The 17,478-nt window shown below is 32.8% G+C and overlaps 1 protein-coding gene across 2 annotated transcripts; it reads left to right on the top strand.

The window, feature by feature from the left end:
* Positions 1-12,050: 12,050 nt before the first annotated feature.
* On the top strand, positions 12,051-16,533 carry LOC114387706 (probable LRR receptor-like serine/threonine-protein kinase At1g56140). 2 transcript variants are annotated; one of them, XM_028347909.1, is made up of 8 exons: positions 12,051-12,231; positions 12,945-13,121; positions 13,272-13,337; positions 13,430-13,560; positions 14,032-14,245; positions 14,744-14,975; positions 15,457-15,607; positions 16,068-16,533. In XM_028347909.1, exons 1-8 carry the CDS (start codon positions 12,210-12,212, stop codon positions 16,374-16,376), a joined length of 1,302 nt encoding a protein of 433 aa, XP_028203710.1. In that variant the 5' UTR covers positions 12,051-12,209; the 3' UTR covers positions 16,377-16,533. The 2 variants fall into 2 exon arrangements, with proteins under 2 accessions (XP_028203710.1, XP_028203709.1); XM_028347908.1 differs by having other exon boundaries at positions 12,942-13,121.
* The last annotated feature ends 945 nt before the right edge of the window (positions 16,534-17,478 follow it).

Here is a 17,478-nt window from a genome sequence, read left to right as displayed (position 1 = left end):
AGGGTTAGGGATTTGCCAAAAGTCACAGAAACTGGTCTGCCACCACCAAATATAGATGGATATGGGGAGTGGCACCATTGGACAAAAAGAAGTATCTTTTGGGATATTTCTTATTGGAAAGATAATTTGTTGCGACACAATCTTGATGTTATGCACATAGAGAAATTTTTTTTTGACAACATATTCAACACTGTGATGAATGTCAGTGGTAAGACAAAAGACAATGACAAGGCTAAGATGGACTTAGCTTTTTATTTTAGGTGTAAAGACTTGGAGTTGAAGTCGGAGGCAAATGAGAAGTTATTAAAGCCAAAAGCAAATTACACTCTAATTGCAGACCAAACAAAGTTAGTCTGTCAATAGATAAAAGAACTACGAATGTCAGATGGTTTATTCTTCAAACTTGGCCAGATGTGCCAATGTTGATAAGGGAATCATGCATGAGATGAAAAGTCATGATTGCCATGTGTATTATGTGCCATATCCAACAACAAGACATTTCTTTAAAGACTTGTGTTCTACAACTTTGATGGAGGATGACTTGAGTAGAATGGAACAAAATATTCCATTCATTATGTGCAAGTTGGAGAGAATATTTCCCCTTGGGTTTTTTGATTCAATGGAGCATCTGCCTATTCATTTGGCATATGAAGTTAGACTTGGTGGACTAGTCCAATATAGATGGATGCATCCATTTGAAAGGTACTAAAATGATAATTGTATTTTCTTTCAAATTCATTTTTTAATGCTCATGAACGATGACTTGGTTTTCTTTAAAATTTGTACATTCATGGGCGATTCTAAACGAGCAGTAAAAAATAAGGCCCGGGTGGAAGAATCCATTTACGCGTCTTACATACATCGTGAGACAACTTATTTTTGTTTTCATTATTTCAACAAATTTATGTTGTCGTCGCATAATGTTAGGAATCAAATTGTAATAGAAGATGAAAGGCGTCCATCGATGTTAGCAGTGTTTGAGCAGTAAGGTTATCCTTCTGGGAAAGAGTTAATTCGCTGGTTAACTGATGATGAGAAAGACTCAGCCCATCTTCATGTGTTGATTAACTCTGCTGAAGTTAAACCATACCTTGAGTAAGTTTCACAATGTATGTCATTTAGGATTCAATAATTATGGTTGTATCTTCACATTATTCCCTCCTTAATTGACTCATGCAACATTATATTTGGATAGTTCATTCTTGCAATCCCAGTCAAATGCCTCTACTCATAATCTACATGCGGATTTTCCTACTTGGTTCCAGCAAAAAGTAAGTATGTTATTGTATATTTTATTTTGCTACTTTATGGTAAAAAAAATATAATTGTTTATACTTTTTATATTCGTAGGTTATAAATGAGCCTACAAATGTGAGAAAGCAACACTTAAAGGATTTATCGTATGGTCCCATGAGTACGTTAAAGAATGACACACATACTTTGTTAGTAGGTACAAATTTCATACTCAAGCATGGAGTGAAGGGAAGAAAACGATAAATAATGGGGTTCACATTAAAGGGCCATACAGAAGGAGTCGTAGATGATTTTTATGGGGTCATCCAACACATATATGATCTAGAGTATAATACTACAACCTATCCTAAGCGAGTAGTATTATTTTATTGTCACAGGTTTGATCCAACGAGTAGAGGAACAAGGGTAGATCCTAAATATGGCACAGTGGAAATTCGAATGGATAAAAGCTATAATTTGTTTGACCCATTCATCAGTGCACATAATGTAAGGCAAGTGTATTATGTGTTATATCCAACAACAAGAAGGGATAAACGTGGTTAGTGTGTAGCAATTAAAACGAAGCCAAAGGGTTACATAGAATCTGATTATGTACAAGATGATGTGCCTTACCAAGTTGAGGAAATGCCACATGTCAACAAAGTCATTGAAGTTGAAAGTATTTCTAGATTGCAAGATTTAAGAGGTAGTGTTGAAGAAGTAAACCCTGGTAATTTGTTGATAAATGAAGAAGAATCAACTAATTTGAATGGAGAATCGAACAATATTGAACAAGATAATGAAGGGGAATTAGAAGATGATTTTGAAGTTTTACAATTCTGAAAAGGATTAGACGTTGATCTTTATTAGTCAGTTATAATGTTTGTTATTAGTTGCATGTTTGTTTTCTTCTAATACTTCAAAACTTTGTTAGTGTATTTTATTTTTGTTGTCATATGGAAGTTCGTTAGTTATCTAATTTCCATCTATCCCAATATTTTATTAGAGTACTTATGTTATAATATTATTTTTCTATATATAGATATGTCATCAGATGGCACTGACTCTCCTCGACCCCCGTCACATGACTCCAGTGGGAAAGGGACAACTACGAAGAAAAGACGATACATGGTCTAACGTCATCTACCCCATCCCTGTCTTTTGTGTCTATCCCAGTTAGGCCTCCTGATGTTGCACCTACACCATCTCCACCTCTGATTGAAGCCAGACCATCTTCATATCATGTTAATGCACTGGACCATCTCCGGTATGTGCATCCACACCATCTCCATCCTCCGTTGATGCCCGTGGACCATCCCTAGTACCTATATCCACACCTTCCCCATCCCTGTCTGTGGGCAACATGCCTACAAATGAAGATGCTATAAATTTGGCGATGGAAGACCCCGCCCCTTAATGATCGTCCTATAGTTACGCTAATTAATTGAGCGTAAGTATTACAAAATTTATATAATTATCATTATATATGATACATCACATGATATTTTACTATTAGATTAATTATTTTTTATATTTAGATTTCATCCATCAAAGGTTGTGGCAAAGGCTGCCACTTTGTCCATTAGGCAACAATTCGGTCAGCCTTGTCCTACATGGGGAGCGATTTCAAAAGATCATCAGGAACTTTTTTCCAACATTTTAAGGAAAATTATTCTTCTGTTAATGAATTAGTTCAAAGGTTGAAATGCATAGTAATGCTATTTTTTTTATTTTAACTGAAACTGTAAAATTTGTAATTTTCTAATTGTGTACAATTTCATTACTTTGTTATACTTTAGAGAAAATTGGTTTGGAGACCCGAGCAAGAGAATGAAATAAAAAAGCTTTTAACTCGAAAGCTTCTCATAGACTTTCTGAGATGTTTAAGGATGCCCAAAATGAAAATAAAAGACCATATTGGATTGAAGATCGTGTTTGGAACGATCTATTATCACATTGGAATGCACCTGAGTATCGTTCCAAGTGTGCACAGGCAAAAAAAAATCAGTCATCTGAAAAGGGTGGGTGTATGCACACAGGTGGTTCTATCAACTTGCAGGATCATGTCATTTGCTTGGTATGTACATTAAAATTATAATACATAGTTGTTTAAACTTGTTTAATTTACCACTTAATGTTTATTTTTAATGTTTGTTGATAGTCAAAGGAGCTTGGTCGATCTGTATATGTAGATGAGGTCTTTCAGCAAACTCATTTATGAAAGGATACTAGTCAATTTGTCGATGATAGATCTAGATGGACACATGTGAGACCATTATGTTGCATATTTTTTTTATTCTTTAAAATGTTTATTAAATTTATGGAATAATAATTGTTTATGAATTACAGGAAGAATTTGAGGCTAGACTATCTCAAGCTAGGTATGATGCTGCATCAAGTGTTGGTAAATCCCAACTCACTCCCTTAGACCCTGCTGAAGAACAAAGACTTAGGAGTCGGTGTTGGGTTGCAGCGGCAAGACCAAAGCGTAAAGGACCCCTTTATGGTGCTGGAGACCTTGCTCATACTTACAAATACGGAAATGACAACTTCATGCAGCATAGCAAGGATCTTCCAGTCACGCTAAAGATGCTACAAAGATTAACTGTCTGAGGGAGGACTTGCATCAATCAAAAGAGGAGATGCACATTTTTCAGTTAGTAGTCCTTCAGATCCTACTTACAGATGTGCGGAACATTATTCATCATCAACAACAACCTCACCAACAACATCAAGACCAGCAATAGCACCAGCAAGACTAGCAAAACCAGGCAGATGACCAACAGAGGTACTCTCCTGATGACTATTTTGACTATTGACTTAGCAGCATAAAATTACTATTGACAATCGATATTGACATTTTACATTGCGTCTTTTTTACATTTGTTTTCAATTTAACTTAATGATTTATTTTACTTTATGTTTTGGATTTATCAATTTCACTATTTCCTCAATTATAAGTATGTATTAATTCAAATATTCATGGTAAATAATATAAATGCATAAAATAATTGCTAAATTGTTAATGATAAAAAACAATAGAAATGATAAATTATTTAAAAAAAAATATTTTCCGATGGAAATTTGCGACGAAACAATCCTGAAATGATCTATGAGAAATTTGCGACCAACAAATCAGTCGGAAATAATCCATGGGAAATTTTTGACGAAAATTCCATCAGAAATTATTCGTGGGAAATTTGTGACGAAAGAATCCGTCTGAAATGAGCCATGGGAAATTTTCGACGGAAAATATCAGTCTGAAATTTCCCACGGATACTTTCTAACGGATTTTCCGTCAGAAAGTTCCAAGAAATAGAAAAAATCCATCGGTTTAAATTTCCTACGACCATTTTTTCAACGGATTTTTGTCCGTTGGAAATCTATCAGAAATTTCCAGTTAGCGATGAATTTTTATTATTACCGACGAATTTTTGCCATCGGAAAAACGCTATTTTTTTTGTAGTGCTCATTCATATTAAACTCATCACTATAGTTTCTATGATTAAATATTAGTGATACACACTGATATTATTATATGACCATCTACCAAATGGAAGCAGCTCTATAATTAGATTTTGACATTTGGAATGAAGAAGGGTGCATGAAGAAGTTGAACAATAATGATCAAAGAAAAATAGATCAATCTTTACTGTCAAAGCAAAAGTACATCACTTTATAGCTTCTACTATTAATTAGAAGCTGCTAGTGATCATAATTAGAAAAAAATAATCATCAGGAAGATCATAAACATTATAATGTTGTAAAATATATGAACAAATAAAAAGAATGACAAGAAAAAAAATAGTTAATGTTAAAAGAAGAAAATTACACTTATATATACCTTAGAAACGATCACATTGATGCCAGTTTCCTTTAAGTCCCATCCAAATTTAACAAATTTTTTCATATGATAAATGTTTTTGTCAATGTAATCTAAGTAGTAAGGGCATTTAGTAGCCTTGAACAACCATGTTGCTCCCCCACACCAATTCATCATAATTAAATATAAAATTTGACAATGTTTGTAAAACTAGAATCCACATCAATCTTTGCACCATCAGCCAAATGAGCCAAAGAATGAAACACTATATAGGCCTACTGGTAGCCACTAAAATCACAATAGAATGGGCATACCCACGGTCCAAGGCTGTCATTGTATAATCCTCTGTACTTATATGCAAAGTCAAGAACTTAATTCTAAAGAAATGTATATAAATTAAATATTGAGCTGGCCTATATGATGCTTTCTATATACAATTGAAGATGTATATATACTAGAATCCACATCAATCTTTGCACCATCAGCCAAATGAGCCAAAGAATGAAACACTAGCTAGGCCTACTGGTAGCCACTAAAATCACAATAGAATGGGCATACCCACGGTTCAAGGCTGTCATTGTATAATCCTCTGTACTTATCTGCAAAGTCAAGAACTTAATTCCAAAGAAAGGTATATAAATTAAATATTGAGCTGGCCTATATGATACTTTCTATATACAATTGAAGATGTGTATATAGGTAGGTACCTTTATGTCTCTTTGGAGAAGTCTTGTAGAATAGCCTATATGATACTTTCTATATACAATTGAAAAGGTTGCAAGTGTTATTGATATCTCTGCTGAATAGAGCTAGGGAAGTCCTTGCTAACAACAAAGGTTGTTCTTGGGGTGTCCATGTCTTCAGGTCTCTCCCAACAATTGTGATCAATACATTTAGTACTCAAGTGTGTCTAAATTCTCTCTAACATATTGTTTTCTCTCTCTAAATCTCCCCCTCAAAGTTCAACACAAAATGTGTTAACAAATTTTCTTTTTCATAATAAAATCAGGAACAAAATATTAAGGAAAAGAGACAGACATAAATCAGTATAAAACTCTAGTGAAACATGAAAAAACATAAATTATTATAAGAAGAGCTAAAGCAACCCACATCTGCAAGTCCACTCTTGATCAACAACTCCTACCTTCTAACAAATGGGTCTTTTTTCCCACTCTCAGCTAAGTTAGAATCATCCACAAAAGTTTTATCTTTATTAACTTCATCCATTGCTAACTCTGTCATCCTTGGATTCCTTGTCACCAAGTGAAACCTTTGAAGTTTCTGTCAGAGAGCTTGCTTCTGATTGATCTTGATAACAATCAAGTTAAAAGTGTGACTAATATAGCTGCTTCAAAGTACCCAAAAAAAAGGTAGATTCAAAAGTAACCTTGAGAGACATACAAGGTATAGATAAATTTGCAGGTACACTTAAATGCATGGTGATTCTGATTACTACAAGATATTCATTTTACTATTCCAGCAGGTACTTGTTTGGGTAAATTGAGATGAACTTGTGAGAGAAAAGAGGTGGTGGAAACTAGCAAAGAGTTCAATGCATGAAAATGTAATTGCCTTACATATTAACAATGACATATATATGTGTAAAGTATAAACAAGATCTTGAATTCAAACTGCTTCATTGAGTATAATATAAATATCTTAACAACAAAAATGTTGCATGAAGAAACCTCCTCCAAATATCTTTTGTGCACACAGATAATTCCATAAGAAAAGGAAAAAAGAGAAGTTTCCTAAACCATCATTCAAGTAAGCTTTGATTCAGCCATTTCTACTTAAACATTCATTTGGATTTTAACAAATTCAGATTAAGTTTTCTACTAATTCTTGTGATTGTTTCAGAAAGTAAGAATCAAAATTTAGAATACCTAAGAAATCAACAGCAAAGTTATCAAATAAGTTAGACTCGTCTTTTTCACTAGCTAAAAAAGTAACATGTATTCTATAGCTTCTAATAGTGACTTGGCTAAAAAAACGTTTTAAGAAGCACACCCTAGACAAGGACTTCCACTTAAGTTAATAAATTTGCTCTTGGACTGATTCCATCTTGCATATAAGGAAATGTCTGGAAACATTAAAAACAAATAGAAAAGCACTACAACAAGAAAAAAAAACTCATACAGAAATGACTAAGACAAACCTTTGCGACTTGCGAAAAAAACTTAAAAACTTGAGCAACATCCAAAGATCTTGTTTTGTTGCTGATTTTTAACTTTTCTATTGTTGATATCATATACCCCCTAATATCTTCTACTCGATGACGATGATTATGCAGTCGCGGTGGAGCTTGACGTCGTGGACAACAACACAAAAGAAGAGTTTGTCGATGTAGTGACTTTGGTGATCGTCCTAGATCATGACCATGTTGGGTGGGTACTGCGGATGGAGCCTATCGACAACGAGTTGGCCAGAAAATGATTTTCGTGGTAGATGATGGCGACACATGGTGGCCAAAAATCACTTCACGGCGCCACGACAGAGACTAAAATCAAAGGGATTTTGTTGCGGACATGGAGATGAGGCGATTTATTGTGGTGTTTTCTTGGTTCATGACCGAAGTTGGCCGGAAAAAGGAAGGGAAACAATGTTAAGGTTTATAAGGGTGTCAGTGAAGAAGGAGAGGCTAGTGCGACAGAGGGAGGCGAGGAGGGAAGGAGGGATGCCGTAGTTGGTGACGTGGAAGGCACCCTAGTGGTGCCAGAGGAGGTAGAGGGATAAAGAGAGAAGAGAGGGAAACCGAGAAAAGAGAAAGAAAAGGGAAAAATAAAAATTAAAACCACTAACTTCTAAGATGATTTTACGAAAATCGTCTTGAAATGACAATAATTTTAAGACAGTTGTCGCGAAACCGTCATAGAATGATAGTTTCTATGATGATTTTATAAAAATTGTATTCGTTAAACAATCTTGTATTTACAAAATTGTCTCCGCATAACATTGTAAGACGGTTCCGCATAACCGTCTTAGAATATGCGTCGTAAAAAATAATTTTTTTAGTAGTGAAAAAAAAGAATGGAATTATCCCACCAACATAATTCACTAATTCACTAATAGAATGAGCATGAGAGAAAAATATATCAGTAAAAGTGTTGCCTTCTCTTAAAAATATGAGCGATAAAAAAAAATTAGTGCTTCAATTACTGTTAGAGAAAGTGTTTGAATATGTTTTCTTAACTATAATTACTATATATAAAATACAAAATTAAAAGAAGCTACTAATCTTTGGCCTGTTATAAAAGATTTTCCCTTCACCTTTAACTGTATGGATTTACTTCAAATTAATATGGGATTCCCCACTATGAACAAACTGGGGTCGGCAATTCCCTCGAGAGCTTATTAAAATTGAGTCTGAAATTCTCGTTAAAAAGAAAAGAAAGTGCTATATTAATCAACAGCGTCATTGGTTCGCATCAGACATCAATATCGTTGTCTTCCATTTAGACAACTCGGTTTTGCAAATTAATTGGATGACAGCCACAGTACACCATGCACATTAGTTCCTTTCATTTCATTATCTGATTATGTTGATTTTAATTTGCAGCTAGCAACTTTATATATATATATATATATATATATATATATATATATATATATATATATATATATATATATATATTATCTGATTATGTTGATTTTAATTTGCAGCTAGCAACTTTATATATATATATATATATATATAAGAAATTACATATATTTCTTTAACGAATTGGCAATACCCCATTAAAATGTTTTATTGTTATAATTAAATTACCCTAAAATGTTTGTGCTACCATAACATTGTGTTACTGCTTATTTTTATAGAGTCAATAAAAATATAAATCATTACATAAAAAATTTATTGATATCAAGAAAAACTTCAATTTTCTTAATGATTGGCATCAAATCAATAGTAATATTAATATATATGTACTTGCATTTTTTTTATAATAAAAAAGTGATGCAATGTTGGTTCCAAAGGTTGTTTGGTGACGGGTCACTTTAAAATAGTAGTTCGTGATTATCTTTGCTGGATAGTGTTTAGATTAGGCTGCTGGTTCATATAAGTTTAAATATAACGCAATTATTGATGTAACGATCAAAGAATGCATGCATTTATATATGGATTAGGGATTAGGCATGCGTTACTAAAATGCTGTCTACAATGATTGTGTACATGTAACAAATCCAAACCAATCCACTTCACCATCCAAAACCAATCACTTTCCACCACCAAGATGAAGTTGTTCTTCTCTAATCGTTTTGGGTCTTGTTAATTAACGAATGGTCGTTTTTGGTCTAGATAATTAACAAATGGTCCCAAACATATATATTTGCCAATTGTTCTTTTTCTGAAGCGTTTATGGCAGTATATATAAAAAGATTAGGGTTTTGTTTGAAAAGAGACTGAACCCTAATTGTACGTGCTGAGTAGCTTTATGGTGATTGGTAGCCTAATTTCGGTCATGGCATGCATTCACAAATTAAGTAAAACTAAAAATTTCTCTTTATTGTTTCTATATTTTTCCTGTTTTACAAACTAAGGTATATCACTTTTATAAGAATGCCTCTCCCATCAATTGAAGCAACATCCTCTGAATTATCATGATGATTAAATTAAAGGAGGTTATATTTTTTAGTTAAGAAGACGTGCACCTTATCTGAGAAAAAAAAATATCATTAATTATTCTCCGTGGAGAATATTAATAATGTAATATCCTGTGTGAATATGTTATGTTTATATGTTTCTGATAGGTGTGTTACAGAATACAAGTTGATTGTTTAAAAATATAGAAGAAAAATAAGTAATATAAATCATTTAAAAGAGATTAAAATCACAGGGAGAAAAGAATTAAAACACGAAAGTAGTTAAAATGCTTCGAGGACTAAATGAATTAACAACCAACTTAATGGGTTTAATTGAATATAAATACCATGAAGTAAGAGTTAATTCAATTAAATACACCTTCCTAAATTAATAAATCATTGATTTGAGTGGTATTAGATTCAATTTCCTTAAGAAAGATTTTGGATTCGAGCCATGTGGATGAAAAAAAATAGTTGAAAGAGAAAAACTTCACTAAAAGTGATGATCCAGATTCTCGGATAGAGATTAGTCATTGATAAAACTAATAAATACTTCATATCAATAATATAAAAAAAAAATACACCTTAGTATCTTGAAAGTAGACAAAGGTTATCTCAAATTAATTTACCTTGATAGAGAACCAATAAGGAAAAGAAAATTTAGTCAATAGGAAGTCATGTTGTGAATCCTGGAAGTTTTCTAAAGGTTTCAAAATTTTATCTCTTCAATCAAATTTCTAAATCTTTCCAAATCAATTTTTAATATTTTTCCAGTTGTTTAATTTGCATTTGAATTGTGATAATTACAAAGTCAAAAGTACAATTCTTGCGGACAGAACGATAAATTTTATTACTAGAACAATATTGTACTTGGAGCAACGTATCAGTTAGGTATTTTCTATGTATTTTAAAGCACACATAACTAGACATCTTAAGGGATCTTATGGAACTAGAATAAACTCAAATGCATTAGTAGGGAATTTACAATGAATTTTGTCAGACGGGGAAGAGGATGAATTTACAATGCATTTTTATTCAATTTAGGTATATTTTTGTATTTTCATTCCTTTTTTTCTTTTGATCTGACTTTAATGGTGTAAAAGGCTGTATTTCCAAATCAATTTTAGTATATTGTTTTTCAAAATAGTAATTCCATAACCTACACTCATTTTGAAAAAATCATTCCATAATAACTATTTCAAAATTTAAAATTTGTATTTTAGAATAACTTTTTTGAAAAGACTACATGTCATGGAATAATTATTTTAAAAGCATATAGTCAATCCATAATAGGTATTCTAAAATGGCTTTCTAGATCAATCATATGCTTCTAGAATAGCTATTTCGAAAGAATGTTTGGTGGTGGTTTGGCATGTTAGCCTATGGGTGTGGGTTGCCCGCCATGTTGGTGCACTGACGATGTGGTGGGCAGCGGCAATGTGGAGGTTTTGGTGAATGGCAGTTTGGTTGGTGTTGGAGGCATAGATGGGTTGGTTGTGGTTAGTGTAGGTGCCATGATGTTGTTTGATGTGTGCAGTAGTTTTTGTGGGTGATGGGTGGCGAATTTGGGCTTTGGTGAGGGTTTGGAGGAGTGAAGGATATGGTTTGTTGCGCGGGCTAGTTTGGTGTTTGGGTCGTGGTCTCCGTAGTTATCGTTGTGGGCAGCGACAAGATAAAATGGATAGAAGGGTAAGTTGGGGATTTTTAAAATTTAGAGGGTGCAGGTAGTAAAAATTAGGGTGCAGGAAGTGATTTCCCACAAAAGAGGGAATATTAAAAAGTTGTTGGGCTTCAATCGATAATGGGCTAGATCTCAAAGTTTTTCCCGTTTTCTTTTGATGCATATTTTTTATCTAAAAATAATACGAGATTTCGTGGTATGTATTTTTTATCTGAAAAGATTATTAGGTAGTCTTCAATCAGCACATGTCTAGTTCCAATTAATTTATATGTGACATGTATTTTTTCTATATTGTAGTATATAGTAATCTAATAATCCATTTTTTAGAAGAAGAAATATAATAGTCCCGAACTACTTAATAATCTCAATCACAATAATTAATTTGCAAGCTAGTAATTTGTCAGTTTCATTCTCCATTTAACAAGATTCATTCAGAGTTTTAACAAATTTCAGCAAATGTAAGTACACACACAAAAAAAGTGTTAATTGCACCAAAAGAAACAAATTTCAACAACTAATAAAAGATATATTAAAACAATGTGTTAAGAGTCCTAAATGCTAAAATTCCTGTAATTAATCACTACTTGGATGTTTCTGGCCGAACAGCATAACCTTCACCTTGTTTCGATCAATTCCAAGGGACAACCTTCGAATACTTCTCCCTCTGTCTCTTGACATTTGCAAGTGTCAAGCTCTTTCTTTTTTTTTCTAACCAAAAGTACAAATAAAGAAATAGAAAAGCACAAAGAAAGAAAAAAATAATATCAGAAATTGGTTGTTATTGTTGCTGCCAGGTATTGTTGAACTTGCTCGTTCATATCTTTGGCCTATGTCTACTGCATTGATTGTGAGGCTCAAATTGAATCACAAAGTTTGCTTTCCTCCCCAAGAATGCCTCTCCGAGTACTCCAAGGTTTCACTTTCTCAATTTGTTTCTGCACCATTAATGTCACTGTGATATTATCACACACTACTAATGGATCAAATTTGTTTTTGTTGCAGCAAATTGCAAATTCATGCATCATATTATACATGAGCATAATTTATTTTTATCATCAAAGCTAGAATGCTTCAGGATTATTTAGTAGAATTTAATTGATTCAATTTGCAAACGACATGCAGTCACATAACACGGTAAAGAGCTTAACCAAAGATTTATATCTAATGGCAGCTTATTATATGAGCTACATATGATATAATTGTAAAAGGGTCATGAACCACTTTATAAATTTGAACAAACAAACATTATAACTTGTGATTGATAGAATCTCTCAGATAGTGATGACACTCTAATTTGTGGATAATTTATTTGCTACTCTCTTAAATTGGTTTAAATAAAAAAGAAAAAAACAGAAGTAGAGAAGTAGAAGAGGAGATAGAAAGGACAACGTCACAATCTTGAAAGATTGATAAGTTGAAAATAATTTCACCACAAAAAATTCTTTGATAAGAACCTAAGATTTCACACAAGAATCAAGAGAGACAATTCATGTTGAGTTCACCCAAGTCAAACTCTTCCTAATCCTCTTTCACATAGTTAGATATATATTCTTTAATTTTACCAAGCCTTGAATATGAATCATCAATCATATGATCTTTGATAAAATTTGTGATTGATTGCAGCAGAGGCTACTTCACCCTCTAATGAGTCACATGCACCACAGCATAAATCCGGATCATCATTGTTTTACATCCTCGGAGGACTAGTTGTGCTCGCCATAGTGTTGATTTTTTTGTATGTAGTTTGGAAGCGAATTAAACGGCCAGCACAGACGATGACAGTTGCAAGTAAAGAGCATCAAGGTAGTTTGAGAAATTGAGAAATGAGAAAAGAGAAAAGAGAAAAGAGAAAAGAGAAAAGCATCATAAGTAAAACCACAACACTAATAATGATTTGCTTTATTTAAAGGATATATGTGCTTATATTGTGTATTTCTGTTTGTGATTAATTAGAGTTTGGGAAACATAATGAATCGGCAGAGGTGATGAAGATGATATTTTCATCTAATCAACAGTCAGGTAACTGAAAGAAAGCATTGCATGACCTTATAATTAATATAGTGTATCATCATTGGAACTCAATAATGATGTTAATTTCTATATGTACAAAGGGTCCAAGGAGTTCTTTAGTGGGAACCTTCGGACTATTAGCTGCTTTGACTACCAGACATTGAAGAAAGCAACCGAGAATTTCCATCCTGATAATCTTCTTGGAAGTGGTGGATTTGGACCTGTTTACCAGGTATAAATATTATATACTACTATAACTAACAAACTTGGTATGATGGAAAATTTCATTTATTAATACGTTGAGAACTAGATCCTGTAATATGGGCTAAAAACTCCTGTCTGTGTCTTCTCTCTATCATTTGATTTTTTTTAAAAAAACAATATCAATAGCTTTATCCAAATTCTAAGGAACATTTTTACAACCTGTATTACAAATTATAAGGTCTTTTCTATATGACAGGGTTTTAGATGCCAGCAAAAATGGCCAACCTGTAGTTTTACAGCTACTTTGTTAATATACATAATCAGCAAATTAACTAAGGAAACAGGTACGGTAAGACAAGAAGGTTGAGTGCTTCAAGTGAACTGATTAACATCATTTACAAGGGTGTTAAACAACCCATCTACGAATGTTGAGGTTCATATATATTCATTTTCTCCTATTGTAGAGTAACATTGCTAAACTTTAGTTGTCTTTTGATAGGGAAAGTTGGTAGATGGAAGGCTAGTTGCTGTCAAAAAATTGGCTCTCAACAAATCCCAACAGGGAGAAAAAGAATTTCTGGTAGAGGTGAGAACAATCACTAGTATCCAACACAAAAATCTGGTTCGCCTTCTCGGATGCTGCGTAGATGGGCCTCAAAGGTTACTTGTCTATGAATACATGAAGAACAGAAGTTTGGACCTCTTCATACATGGTATCCCTTTTTTGTAATCTCTTTGTCCCTTTTAATTATCTACTATTGATGTGAGAATTTGGAAAGTGAATCGATGTCACTCGAGTAATACAGAATATGAAAGTCCTAATAAAGTAATAAAGTTCATTCAAAGACAAATGTTACCAAATAAATAGTAATGCACTAATGACTATGTAACATATAAGAACATACTCAAACTTAAAGTATAAAAGAAACATTGAGAACTTAATCAAAATGTATCAAGAAGGCTCAATCTCAGATTAATTTATGAGTTTTAATCAACATTTTACTTGGGGAAACATTTGTTTGATCAATGATTATCAACTATCACTTTCATTTATGTTAGTCTAAGATCATTCAAGTTATTGCAGAATTATTTTCCTCATATAGCTGAATATGCACCTAGTGTATACCCAGTCCATTGATTTGTGAATGTTTGAAGGAGCTTAGGATTGGTTTGATAGAAGAGTTCCTTCTTTGACTGTTCCTTTAATGCAGGAAACAGTGATCAATTTCTGAATTGGAGCACTAGGTTCCAAATTATTCTGGGAGTAGCGCGAGGACTACAATACCTTCATGAGGATTCACACCAAAGAATTGTTCATCGAGACATCAAAGCCAGCAACATTCTTCTTGATGATAAGTTTCACCCAAGGATTGGAGACTTTGGGCTAGCAAGATTTTTCCCTGAAGACCAAGCTTATCTTAGCACGCAGTTCGCTGGAACTTTGTATGTCCTTTATTGTAGAAACAAATTAAAATGACATCCTTAATTACAGAAAGATATTGCTTAGTATTGTCTGAATGAAAATTGATATTGATATATATACTAGCCATTGCATTATGTTGATCATAAGGTTCAGAGCAATGTGGTCATCCCAAGAAGTTTTAATGTTTGCACAGATTTCAACGTCATCATATTTAGCTGCATATCATTAAAGTCACTATTTTTGACAGCTGCATAATCATCTCAAGAGCTTAATCTCAATTTTATTATGCTTTATGTATAAAATCATCAGTGAAAGAAAACAGGATGTTTGATTAGACCTTCTTAACATTGTAAGTTCTGCTGTCACTTTTTTTATTGAAATGTGAATCATTTTAAGGCACAAATTAGACATCCATGAATTCAATTTAATAACAGCTTAACTATCCACGGTTAAGAGGTTTCCGTTGATGATGTTTCATTTGTTTATTTTCTTTCTGGCCAGAGGTTATACAGCTCCTGAATATGCTATTAGAGGAGAATTGTCAGAAAAGGCAGATATCTATAGTTTTGGAGTTCTTGTGCTTGAAATAATTTGTTGCAGGAAAAACACAGAGCATACTTTGCCATCAGAAATGCAGTACCTCCCAGAATATGTAAGTTCCCTACTTTCCACACAACACAAACCTCTATTATTATTAGAGTAGTACTAACAATACACTTTATTAGGACCTACATGAATTTCGCCTACTAGAAAAGAGTGTGTTGAAAAAATATTGTTAGATACTGTATTGCTAGAATTCTCATTATTACCAGAGGAATGCTAAGGATACTTTTCCTACAACACTCTTTTTAACACTTTCTCTGTGATCAATTCAAATTTATTGAAAATCGTCAATTTTGGAGGATCCTACTTCTAAATCAGGAGAGTGAATAATTAAATGAGAAGACAAACCAAACAAAATTAATGATATTTTCGATCAATTTTAGCTAATTACAGAAAGAATGTTAGAAAGAGAGTCTCAGAAAGAGTGTTGCTAATATTTCTCTTATTATTAGACATACTTTTTCCGTAACATATTTTGTGAAATGTGTAAATTAATCTTCATGATATAGGCATGGAAACTGTACGAGAATGCAAGGATATTGGACATTGTAGATCCAAAGCTGCGAGAACATGGATTCGTAGAAAAGGATGTTATGCAAGCAAACCATGTTGCTTTCTTATGTCTTCAGCCTCATGCACATTTGAGACCTCCCATGTCAGAGATCGTGGCATTGTTGACATTCAAAATTGAAATGGTTACAACACCAATGAGGCCAGCCTTCCTCGATCGAAGGCCGAGAAAGGATGATGAAAACCACCCTTTGGAGGCATTATCCCAGGGTTTCACATCTCCCATATATCTAAAAGCATCTGATTGAATTGGTTAAAGAGTACTCTGCAAAGTGTATTTTTCATTTGCTTCAAGTTTCTATATATGTGGGTGTATGAGCTCTTCAAAACTAAATATGGTGTACTACTGCAATGAATTCAACAATAGTTGAGTTCCAAATTATATACGACATATCCAATGAGAAACATTTTAGTTTTTAATAGGGATAGCTAACTAAAACATGATTTTATTAGTCCTTGATAATAAAAAAATTCAAAATAAATCTTTAGGTTATTATTTTAGTCCTTAAATTTAACAATTTATTATTACTTTAGTACCTCAAAAGTATATTAATATTATCACTTAAAGCTACTTAACTTTGAATGTTAGACTAAAGTGAGCAACAGATTATATTTTTAGAAACTTTTTGAATTTTATTACTTTCAAGATTAAAGTGACAATGCTTCACACTTTTAAGAATCAATTTGAGTATTTTTGGATTTTAGGTGATATATTAAATAAAGTGGCCTATTTTAAGAGGTCTAAATATAAAGGGATTATTTTTTCAGAAACAAAAGTTTCTTCCTATCAAAGTCTAGGATGGATTTTGAGAAGAAATTAATAATTCTTATTCTTCTCTTATATGTGAATCTTGTTCTACACATGAACATACTTTCTAACCAAGGTTTTTAAAATTGGACCAAACTGGTCGATTTAATTGTGAATTGATTGCCAGTCTGGTCAGGAAGCTCCTTAAAATCGTTTAGTTATCAAGCAGGTGAAGAACCGGCAAAACCAGCAAAAACTGATGCAAATTGGGAACTGGAGCGGGTTGAACGATTCTTTTAAAATGTTGTTTTATGGTATAATATAATAAATAATAACTCGAGCTAGTTTCTAAATATGCAAAGGTCAAGGAATAAAGTCAGAAAGAGAAGGTAACTTCATTTGAAACAGATGTCTAAATTTTAGTTAAGGTAGTTATAAGTCAATTATTTGTTTGTTTATTTATTTATTTATTTTGATGTATCAATGCTAGTTGTTATACGTAAATTAATTGTATATCCAAAAAGAAAATTATGTGCAATCTTCTTTGAGGGTATGCACACCAGATACATCATGTGCCTTTTCTCTTTTTGGCACAAATATGA

The sequence above is a fragment of the Glycine soja genome, chromosome 15, assembly GCF_004193775.1.
Source record: "Glycine soja cultivar W05 chromosome 15, ASM419377v2, whole genome shotgun sequence".
NCBI lineage: Eukaryota > Viridiplantae > Streptophyta > Magnoliopsida > Fabales > Fabaceae > Glycine > Glycine soja.
Note: the sequence above shows the minus strand (reverse complement) of the source record. Positions and strands in the feature narration are given on the sequence as shown.

Coding starts and splice junctions, on each gene's coding strand:
- LOC114387706 (XM_028347908.1), top strand. CDS start 12,210: ATGCCTCTCCGAGTACTCCAAG. Junction 12,232..12,941: donor GCCTCTCCGAGTACTCCAAG/GTTTCACTTTCT, acceptor GATTGATTGCAG/CAGAGGCTACTTCACCCTCT. Junction 14,246..14,743: donor TTTGGACCTCTTCATACATG/GTATCCCTTTTT, acceptor CCTTTAATGCAG/GAAACAGTGATCAATTTCTG.